The sequence below is a fragment of the Gossypium hirsutum genome, chromosome A03, assembly GCF_007990345.1.
Source record: "Gossypium hirsutum isolate 1008001.06 chromosome A03, Gossypium_hirsutum_v2.1, whole genome shotgun sequence".
NCBI classification, from domain to species: Eukaryota; Viridiplantae; Streptophyta; class Magnoliopsida; order Malvales; family Malvaceae; genus Gossypium; species Gossypium hirsutum.
The window spans coordinates 71307933-71319321 of NC_053426.1; the positions used below are offsets into that span (position 1 = coordinate 71307933).

General features: G+C 34.9%; 1 protein-coding gene across 4 annotated transcripts; it reads left to right on the forward strand.

Moving 5' to 3' along the window:
* Positions 1–1336: 1336 nt before the first annotated feature.
* On the forward strand, positions 1337–9393 carry LOC107887413 (aconitate hydratase, cytoplasmic). Of its 4 annotated transcripts, none has more exons than XM_016811647.2 (21): positions 1337–1490; positions 1673–1933; positions 2319–2423; positions 2572–2732; positions 2837–2929; positions 3367–3552; positions 3752–3913; positions 4438–4582; positions 4685–4827; positions 4910–4966; positions 5117–5196; positions 5324–5399; positions 6162–6347; positions 6555–6622; positions 6734–6852; positions 7002–7123; positions 7359–7457; positions 7544–8023; positions 8293–8391; positions 8478–8720; positions 8996–9393. In XM_016811647.2, the coding sequence occupies exons 2-21, from the start codon at positions 1930–1932 to the stop codon at positions 9062–9064; spliced, it is 2697 nt and encodes an 898-aa protein (XP_016667136.1). In that variant the 5' UTR covers positions 1337–1490; positions 1673–1929; the 3' UTR covers positions 9065–9393. The 4 variants fall into 4 exon arrangements, with proteins under 4 accessions (XP_016667136.1, XP_016667138.1, XP_040965221.1 ...); XM_016811649.2 differs by having other exon boundaries at positions 1355–1490; positions 1780–1933; XM_041109287.1 differs by having other exon boundaries at positions 1364–1490; positions 1740–1933.
* The last annotated feature ends 1996 nt before the right edge of the window (positions 9394–11389 follow it).

Here is an 11389-nt window from a genome sequence, read left to right on the forward strand (position 1 = left end):
ATTGACATTATTGCAAATGTAAGGTAATCTGGATTTGAGCGCGCTGAAATACTTTTATCATCGTATTTAAAAGTTAAAAGAGAGATTATAGATAGTTATAAACATTATATAAAAAATTATAATAATATAGATACATAACTACAACCTCTTTGAGTTTTAGCATTTTTATAATAAATAAAAAAATTAATTAAACTTTTGAATTATTCAAATTAAACATTGAAATAGTTAGAGTTGAACTCCATAATCATCTAATAGAAATTAAATTGTTTTAAGGACTAATCAGATTACTAACTGTGCTTAGCATATTATTTGGTATCCGAGTTTGATATTTTTTTAATGTGATATTTATATTATTTTCTATATCAATTTAGTACTTGTATTTGACAAAAGTTATATATTTTGGTACTCAAAAGTAACGGTGTTAATTTTTTAATGTTTAATTCGAATTTTAGAATTGATTTGATGCAAATTAATTACTAATATTAACAGGTTTGGATTTTTCATAATTTTATTAATAGAATAAATTTAATATTAATTGAACTAATTGTTAATATTGTTAGTTAAATATGAATTTTTATTAAATCAATTCTAAAACTTAAATTAAATATTAAAAAATTAATATGATTATTTTCAGACACCAAAATATATAACTTTTGTAAAATACAAGTGTCACATTGAAAAAAAAACACAAACACCAAATTAAAAAAGAAAAGTTAAACTCAATACCAAATTATGCATTATGACTATATTTGATAAAAGACAAAAATATAAGCCCAAAAAATTAATTTAGATAAAAAATAAGACTCATTTTCTAAATGGACCGAGGCTTAGGTAAACTTTTTTTTGCCTGGGCCCTTGACCGGACCCGAATTTGCAAAAAGATGAACTACTATTGTTATTATTATTATTTTGCTATTATTTTTTATTATATTACTATTATTTTATTATTGTTATTTGAATATTATATAATTATTATTTTATTATTAATTTTGTTTTTATTTTAAGTGTATTTGCTTACTAAGATGCACCTATTTTTTTTATTTTGTAGGAAATATTTATTTTGTATTATATTTTTTAAATTTATTTTTATATAAAATTTTTTAATACGAGTGAATTTAACTAAACTTAAATTTTAACATTTTTATCTAACTTATATATGAAAAAAATTTTATGCCCCTTTTGTAAACAAGAACAAGTCTAGACCTAAACAACACGACTCAACTCATTAGTTCTAATTATTTCTATTAACAAATATAAGAAAAAGAATATAATTAAAAGATGCAGGTGGCAGAACTTAATTGGTGAGTGAAAATTAAAACCCTAGACTAGCACTTTTATAGATCCCTGCAATTCCGGAGTGACCAGCTCTGAAGAGGCCAGAGCCGTTCTAGAAAGCGGGCACGTAGCCCTATGCTGCTTCCTCATTCCACTGCCCTCACTTCCCATACGCCTTTCTCTTTCTCTTCTCATCCACTTTTAACAAACTTAAGGTAAAAAATAAAAAAAAAATGCAGAAAGGGCCATGAATTTCTGTTTGGTTGCTCCTGTCATTGAATTTCCCTTATCTTCTGCTTAATGATTACTGCCATTATCCTGTGAATGTGTGTTCGTTTAATCCTTTGATCTTTTACATCATCATTTGACGTCATGTATATTTCTACCTCTTCTTCAGCTGCTTCTTCTTTCTTAAGAGCAACTTCCTCTTACACTCGTACTCGCTTTTTTCCTTCTTCTTTGAGGAATCTCAATCCCGCCTCTTCTTCTGCTCTTAACAACCAGCGATCTACTGCATCCGTCGTTGTTCGTTCCTTCCATTCCTCTGCTTCGCGATGGTGCCACCGTCTTGATTGGAGATCTCCTCTTAGCCTCCGTGCTCAGATCAGAGCCTTTAATCCTGTCACTGAACGCTTTCAGAAGCAGTTTGCTACTATGGGTACTACTCTCCAATACTTTTGAAGCTTCTTTCTTTCGCATGCTTTTGATTCTGTTTTAATCTTAATTCAACATTTTATTTGCTGATTTTAGTTTTTAGCTTAGATTAACGTCTCTGTCTTTCTCACTCTAAGTCAAAGTCTTTGTTAGCTTTCAATGAGCGCGAGGCCTCAAATTTAAAATTTTTAATTGTTTTTTTCCGGTTCATAATTAACATATCATTATTGATTGCAGGATCAAGGAGATATATATATTTTTTAAATTAGTATAATGTTTTAAAAAATGATGTATACCCTATATTCTAATCGTTTGAATTATTTAAAATTGACAATTCAATTCATCACCTTGGAGTTTTGATTTGGTTAACATGTTTTTATGGTTTTCAGCTGCTGAACATCCTTTTAAGGAAGTGTTGACGAGTCTTCCCAAGCCAGGTGGTGGCGAGTTTGGAAAGTTCTATAGCTTGCCTGCTCTCAATGATCCAAGGATTGGTAATTTTCTCGTACAACTATACATATATATACATTCACTCGATGACTTGATTGGATATACTACTTCATGCCTTGGGTCCAGCCAGTAATTTCCATTAGTTATGTGACTGATTGTGTCTGTCCCTTGCTTCTGCTGTATATGTAATAGATAAGCTACCATACTCGATCAGAATCCTGCTTGAGTCGGCTGTTCGTAATTGTGACAACTTCCAAGTGAAGAAGGAAGATGTTGAGAAAATTATTGATTGGGAAAATACATCACCAAAGCAAGTTGAAATCCCCTTCAAGCCAGCTCGTGTTCTATTACAGGTGTTTGATAATCCTTGTTATACATATACATATTTATATTCTTCTCGACTAAAGGAACAGGTGATGATTTGCTTTGTTTTTAATCCAGTCTGTTTTGTTGCCAGGATTTTACCGGAGTGCCAGCTGTGGTCGACCTTGCTTGTATGCGTGATGCTATGAACAAGCTTGGCAGCGATACTAGCAAGATTAATCCTTTGGTGCGCTTGTTTACATCATTTGCTTGAATATTTACTGTAATAAGGGTACGGACATATTGTCAACCATTTTCTATTTTGAGAGGGATAGTCAGTTACTAGAAGCTATTGGTTAAGATTATAATCTTTTGAAAATTTTGGCTTAATAAGGTTGTGGATCTTGAGAAATTTTTACATATCATATTAATATGCTAGTTAGTACGAAAGCATAATTAACTGATTTTTTTCATACGTTAGCAGTGTGAGGCATCTTGTTTCCATCTGTGATCCTGATCGGTGTCAGTTCATAGGAAGATATCTTGAGATTTCTAATCGGTATCAGTTCAATAATATGCACTTTTGCATGTAAAATGTCTTCTACAATGTTCCTGACTATCATGGAATAATTTTCCTTTTTAATCTATCCGTAAATTTTGTTACTGAAAATATATTGTATTCAGGTTCCGGTAGATCTTGTCATTGACCATTCAGTTCAAGTTGATGTAACAAGATCAGAAAATGCAGTGCAAGAAAACATGGAGCTTGAGTTTCGGAGGAACAAGGAAAGGTTTTCTTTCCTTAAATGGGGATCTAGTGCCTTCCATAACATGCTTGTTGTTCCTCCCGGTTCTGGTATTGTGCATCAGGTATACTTTGGTATTCAGTGCAATATGCAATACACATTTTGACATAATGGTGGAGTTATCCTTGCTAACCTTATATGTGGCAAATAATTTACTGAGTGATGAATGGATAAGCTCACATGTATCATTACTTTGAATTTTTCTTGGATGCTTTATCTGTGTGAACATGGTGGCCAAGTGAGTTGACACTGTAAAATTTCAGGTTAATCTTGAATATCTTGGACGGGTTGTGTTCAACACCAATGGCACGCTGTACCCTGATAGCGTGGTTGGAACTGATTCCCATACAACTATGATAGATGGGTTAGGAGTAGCTGGCTGGGGAGTTGGAGGTATTGAAGCTGAAGCAGCTATGCTTGGTCAAGTCAGTATTCTGGTGGACCAACGACAATGTTTTTCTTAAATAGTTTCTAACTTTGGGTTTTGATGATTTCAGTTTTTGCTAATTAAAGTGTGTACTGCAATGATGAGTATAGCCCGATTCTTTTCTACTTAATGTACTACAACTTCATTCTTCTAAACCACATGCCAAAATTAATAGCTAATAGTGAATATAAAACTCACTGCAGGAGTCTGAAGTCTCTTTTAACTTAAGTTGGCATGTTAGTTTATGGTGCAAATGATCTTTGTCTCCTAGTTCTTGTTTGTGGCCATTATCAAGTGGCCATTTTTTTACTTGTTTCAGTTGCTTTTTGACTGAAGATTCTAATCAAATAAGATGATAATTTTTTAATGATTTGAGAATAATAGTAGTCCTGTACACTATCCACTTGTTCTAGTTTGTACTTTCTTTCAATGACACAGTTCTTGTTTGTCTCATTCATTTGATGGAATGTACATCTCTATCACTTGTGTTTTCTAAAGTTAATCTATTTCGAAAATTGTCAGCCGATGAGCATGGTTTTGCCTGGTGTTGTTGGATTTAAGTTATCCGGAAAGTTGAGAAATGGTGTGACAGCTACAGACTTGGTTCTAACTGTGACACAAATGCTGAGGAAGCATGGTGTTGTTGGCAAGTTTGTTGAATTTTATGGTAATTACTTTTCGTGGAGCTGACCTGCAGTTAACTGTAGTTCCTCAATTGCCTGGCCCTCAAATTCTTTATGTAAGTTTTTAATTTTATACATATTTGTAGGGGATGGTATGGGTGAGCTATCATTGGCTGACAGGGCTACCATTGCTAATATGTCTCCTGAGTATGGTGCAACCATGGGATTCTTCCCTGTAGATCATGTTACTTTGCAGTATCTCAAATTGACTGGCAGAAGTGACGAAACTGTGAGTATTCTACTTCATCATATAATTGCCTTCAATCTAAAATTATTGAATAACTAGGTGACATCCTTGTCCTTTAATTCAGGTGGCAATGATAGAATCATATCTCCGTGCAAATAAAATGTTTGTTGACTATAAGGAGGCAAGAATTTTTCTTCTTTTTTACAATTTTACCTTTTGTCCTATAAACTTCTCAACTTTCAGCCGTTCTGCTTGTATTTAGATGTAGCTAGTTTAATTTCTTCCTGTTCTACTTGTGCTTTCCTCCAAACCCAAATCTTGATATGCTCAGCCCCAACAAGAAAGAGTGTACTCATCATATCTAGAATTAAACCTTGCTGAAGTTGAACCCTGTGTTTCGGGACCGAAGAGGTTTGTCTTTTTTCCTTCTGTTTCTAAATTTTTCGGTAGGGCATTAGGTTCTTTGTTTTCTTTGGCATTTATGTATATGTATTAGATATAATATGTTATAAATTGTAACTGCTGCTACTCTTTTCAGACCTCATGATCGGGTTCCTTTAAAAGAAATGAAGGCTGATTGGAATTCTTGTCTTAATAATAAAGTTGGTTTCAAGGTGAGGCTTGCATTTGCTGCATTTCTAAGATCCAGCACTAGTGAACACTTTCATGTTTTAATTAAACAATTATTTATTGTCAATCAATTGCTAATCTGTTTCTTTAACTTTCGATCCAGTTGAAGTCTTGGAGAGAGAACATAACAATTTGATATGATGTATAATGATCTAGAAAAGTAAAATTTACTTGACTCAAAGCAAAATATCTCTGTTACATAAGATGTGTGTGTGGCTCACTTTCCAAATAAGATGTGATACTGAACTTTGGAGAACCACACTCCAAAAGCTAGCTATTGAGGTTGGGGAGCCTAGGTCCATATAAACCCCATTAGGAAATCCCTTACTTTCCTATGGGGCATCCAAGTCCCATACTTTGCAATTGGCACATGACAAGATGTTGACCATATTTGTCACGGAATCAGTAATGGATGAATATTCTATGATAAATCTGACATAGAACAAGAAATTCTCCTTGACTCTTATTTTGGATGATAGGTTCTCTCTTTCTTCCATGTTTCTACACTTCTAACCTCCTTTATCATTTAAGAACTTCATTTATACTCTGCTTTTCCTAAAATCGGGTCACTCAAGCACAGTAACTACAAGGTAGGAAAATAAAAGATAGCTAATAACATTATGTTGGACGGAACATGAAATAGACCCAACTTTGATCAGACCTCTCGTTCAGTCTGTAAATTTATAGAATGGTCGACTTTCTCTTAAACTTTTAAACATTCCGCTGAATGTATTGCCCTGTTGTAGGGCTTTGCTGTGCCAAAAGAGGCACTGGAAAAAGTGGCAAAATTTTCATTCGACGGGAAGCCAGCAGAGCTTAAGCATGGCAGTGTTGTGATTGCTGCAATTACAAGCTGCACCAATACATCAAATCCTAGTGTCATGCTTGGGGCTGGTCTTGTTGCAAAAAAGGCTTGTGAACTTGGTTTACAGGTACTCCTCAATCTCTTCTTATTTTTCTCTTTTTCTTTTCTGTTTCTTTCCAATCCCCTTCTCTCTCTCTCTCTCTCTCCCTTTTTTGTAAATAAAAAAGAATAAAAACTCCCTCGGATTTATTCAGTCTTCTCACCTTTACGAGAACTACATGAATATTAATATTATCGGACCATAAATGAGTTTGTTTAAATAATTGTTCTTCAGGTCAAACCTTGGATAAAAACAAGTCTTGCACCGGGTTCAGGGGTTGTTACAAAATATCTATTGCAGAGGTATTTCCTATATATTTTTTTTATCTAAATCGGACTTGGAGTGAATATAATCTTTTATAAAATATTTGTATCAGTATGGCAGAATTACCAATTTTGTTTTATTTTGTGCAGTGGGCTGCAAGAATATCTGAATAAGCAGGGTTTCCATATTGTTGGATATGGCTGCACAACATGTATTGGAAATTCAGGAGAACTGGATGAATCAGTTGCCTCTGCTATCTCAGAAAATGGTACCAGTGAATATTTTACTGTTTTTCTGGATCCCTAATTAGCTTGATGGAAGCTTGTAAATACACTATTGCATCACATTACCGTGTTAATCATATTCCTTACTCGAGTTTAATGCTTACTAATGTAAATTAATTCTAATATTTTACAGACATTATAGCAGCTGCTGTGCTTTCTGGGAACCGGAATTTTGAGGGTCGTGTTCATGCCTTAACCAGAGCCAACTACCTCGCTTCACCGCCTTTAGTGGTCGCCTATGCCCTGGCTAGCACAGTATGTAATATCTCATTATTTACTGGTACTTAGGGTTTATGTTCTCATTATGTGATCCAGATTAACCTGTGTCTTGTGCATCTGGATTTTTTTTTCCTCATTAAGCTTTCTTAACTTCATTAGTCATCTCACTATGCAAGAGAAGAGGGTGGGCATCGGTACTTTTTAATAAAGGACTAATAGCTTTTGCGGTATCATTTGTGATGATCAATGAGTAACTGTGATTGTTTTTCAGGTTGATATTGACTTTGATAAGGAGCCAATTGGAACTGGGAAGGATGGTAAGAGCATCTTTTTTAAGGATATCTGGCCGTCTACAGAAGAAGTTGCAGAGGTAGACGCCCCAGAATTTGTATATTATCTCAACTTTCGTGTGTTTAAAGCATAAAATTAATTATCTTGGGCTTCTCTGCTGTATAGGCTGTTCAATCCAGTGTCTTGCCAGATATGTTCAGAAGTACTTACCAGGCTATTACAAAGGGTAATCCTATGTGGAATCAGCTACAAGTGCCTTCTTCCATCTTGTACACATGGGACCCCAACTCGACCTATATTCATGAGCCTCCATACTTCAAGAACATGACCATGGAGCCTCCTGGAGTCCATGGTGTGAAGGATGCCTACTGCTTACTAAACTTTGGTGACAGTATCACAACAGATCACATTTCTCCTGCTGGAAGCATCCATAAGGACAGTCCTGCTGCAAAATTCCTACTTGACCGTGGTGTGGAGCGCAAGGACTTCAATTCTTATGGAAGTCGTCGTGGTAATGATGAAGTGATGGCTCGGGGAACTTTCGCTAACATTCGCCTTGTGAACAAGCTGTTGAATGGAGAAGTTGGCCCGAAGACAATACATGTCCCTACAGGAGAGAAACTCTATGTATTTGATGCAGCAATGGTAAGTTATCAATTTTAACCAATTATTTATTAACGGCAACAATTCTTGATATCTTGTCACTTTCCATTTTCCATTAGAGAGTACTTTTATAAGTAAAACTAACTATTCTGCTCTTGTCAATTTTACAATCAAAATTTCTGTTTTAATTGGTATTAAGTATAATTTAATCTGCACCAGTTATTTATATTGGGCAATGATAATAATTTTTAAGTGCTGCCAAATTGATCAAATGTTCAATACAAAGCCTGACAATGAATCTGTAATTTCAGAGATACAAGGATGCAGGGCATGACACCATTGTCTTGGCTGGAGCAGAATATGGAAGTGGTAGCTCCCGGGACTGGGCTGCAAAAGGTCCAATGTTGTTGGTAAGTCTTGATTTCACCACGATGAAGAAACTTGGTCTATACTCCTCGGTTGTACAGGCCACCTGTCTAACTTTGTTGCATAACAGGGAGTAAAAGCAGTAATTGCCAAAAGTTTCGAGAGAATCCATCGCAGTAATTTGGTAGGAATGGGCATCATTCCACTTTGTTTCAAGTCTGGTGAGGATGCAGACACTCTAGGTTTGACTGGTCACGAGCGTTATACCATTGATCTCCCAAACAAAATATCCGACATAAGACCTGGCCAAGATGTAACCGTCACGACTGACAATGGGAAGTCTTTCACTTGCACTGTCCGCTTTGACACTGAGGTAATAAACGGTTTCAGTTATTTGTTATGTGCAAAATAATGCGGCATATGCATGTTTTACTATCTTCTGTTATGTGATTATTGCTGCCTGCACATTTCAATTTAGAAACGAAAAGTACCCCTTTGTCTGAAAAATGCAACTACTTAGTCCTTACATGATTATTTACATTGATCTAATTCCACTTAGTCCAAATATGTGGCAACTTTTTAACGAAATTACGTATTTTAGAGCCTGAGATATGTAATACCAGAGCTGATTTTGGGTTGCAATTGCAGGTTGAATTGGCATACTTCAACAATGGTGGTATACTTCCATATGTTATTAGAAACTTGATTAAACAGTAAGTGCATTGGTTGGGAGCCATTTCTAGATCTTTCATCAATTGTAAAACGTGAGATGCAAATAAAGGTAGTAAAATAACTGAAAATTTCCCGTTAATAGGGGACTCCTAGTTTTCCTTCAGTTTAGGTTTTTAGGACAGGCCTTGCCTGTCTGTCAATAAACAAAATTACTTCAAGAAATTTAGCTTTTTTTTTTTCTCATTGACCTAATGGGGATATTTCGATTGGCGGACTTTGTCGATTTGTATTACTGATTAGACATTAAATTATTGGACTTTGTTGAATTATAGTACACAATAAAGCACCTTGAGAATTCAAGGTTATCTTTTCTATTTTTGTGTGTTCAACAATTATTCTGTTTTCAATTTAAGATCTTTACCCTAACCTCGTTTAATTTTGGTATTCTATTTTTATTACATGACCATGATTTATTTATTTTTTTGTTTTTCTTGAAAGTAATATTTGGGGATTAACTTTTTTTTAAGTTTTATCAGCTTCAATTACACAACTTTTTTCAAGTTCTTACAATTTTTATAATATTTGTGTAATTTGTTTTATGTAATTATGAAAAAAATTATCTAATTACAAATTACATACTGTTTTGTGTAACACAAATTAAACAAATAATCAATTTCACATACTATATATTGCGACTTCTCTAATATTTTGTGACATTAGAGTTTATGGAAAGCCTATGTTAAAGAGTTATTTTTAGAATTTTTGATATCAACAATTACGAAACTAAAAATATTAGAAGGATGGTACAAACCAAAACCAAAACCAAAATGTTCACTACAAATTCAAATTGTTGAGGGTGGTTGATTTTCTTATTAGGAGAAGTTTTGAAGCATCGGATTTTTGCACAGCCGGTCAAACCCTTGTTATTAGCTTTTCCTTTAAGGTGTTCCACGACTTTTTGCATTCTGGATTGAAATCAAAGATTTGGTCCTTGTGAAGAAGACTGCATAACGGTTGTGCGATCTTTGAGAAGTCCTTGATAAATCGTCGGTAAAATCTTGCATGGCCAAGAAAAGAACGTACTTCCCTAACCGTAGTCGGGTAAGGGAGTGAGCGGATAACATCGGTCTTGGCTTCATCGACCGCAATACCGTTAGAAGAAACTATATGTCCTAGCATCAACCCTTTATCGACCATAAAATGGCATTTTTCATAGTTTAAAACAAGGTTGTATTCTAGGCATCACTTCAAAACATTTGATAAATTAAAGAGGTATTCGGTAAAGGTGTTACCATAAACAGTGAAGTCGTCCATGAATGCCTCTATGACCTTCTCGGTAAAATCAAAAAAGATACTAAGCATGCAACGTTGAAATGTGGTTGGCGCATTGCATAGACCGAAGGGCATTCGTCTATAGGCAAACGTTCCAAAAGGGCATGTGAACGTCGTCTTTTCTTGATCTTCAGGCGCCATTGGAATTTGGAAGAAACCTGAAAATCCATCAAGACAGCAGTAGTGAGTTTTACCGGCTAATCTTTCTATTAATTGATCAATAAAAGGTAACGGAAAATGATCTTTGCGAGTTAAAGAGTTCAATTTCCTATAATCGATACAAACTCGCCATCCATTTTGCACTCTAGTCGGAATTAACTCACCTTCCGATTTTTTTATTACCGTTACTCCAGTCTTCTTAGGCACAACATTTATTGGACTTACCCAACTACTATCCAAGATGGGATAGATAACATCGGCATCAAGCAGCTTTTAAATTTCCTTTTTTACCACTTCCATCATAGGCGGATTTAGTCAACGTTGTCCTTCACGTGTTGGTTTCGTTCCTTCCTCGATCTTTATCTTATGCATACACGTTGAGGGACATAACCCTTTGATGTCGGCAATTGTCCACCCAATGGCTTTTTTGTGCGCACGTAGTATTTCCACAAGGTCATTTTTCTCGTCTTTACTTAACTTGTTCGACACAATAACCGGTAACGTATCATCATTTCCCAAAAAATGTACTTCAAGTGATCTGGTAATTCCTTTAGTTCAATCCGAGGAGCCTGCAAAACTGAAGGTAATAATTTAGTTTTTGAAGGTGTAGTGATTTCGTTAGAATTAATGGAATCAATAGAGAATGTTTGTTTCAACTACCTGAATTCACCATCGAAATCATCGAATTCCCTGCAAATTTTATTAACAAAATTAGTCTCAACAAACTCATCAATCGCAGGCTCAATTATATCGACAAAATTAATGCTTTGAACATCATCGGGATACCGCATCGCTTCGTAAACATTAAATTTAACGACCTCACCATCGAACTCCATTGTGAGGATTCCACTTCAAACATCGATTTTAGTGTTGGCGGTG

Excerpts from the sequence above, each read along its gene's own strand:
- LOC107887413 (XM_016811646.2), top strand. The coding sequence starts at position 1,648 with ATGTATATTTCTACCTCTTCTTCAGCTGCTTCTTCTTTCTTAAGAGCA. Across the intron at positions 1,934-2,318 it reads GAAGCAGTTTGCTACTATGG|CTGCTGAACATCCTTTTAAG; the intron begins GTACTACTCTCC and ends TATGGTTTTCAG. Across the intron at positions 8,392-8,477 it reads CAAAAGGTCCAATGTTGTTG|GGAGTAAAAGCAGTAATTGC; the intron begins GTAAGTCTTGAT and ends GTTGCATAACAG.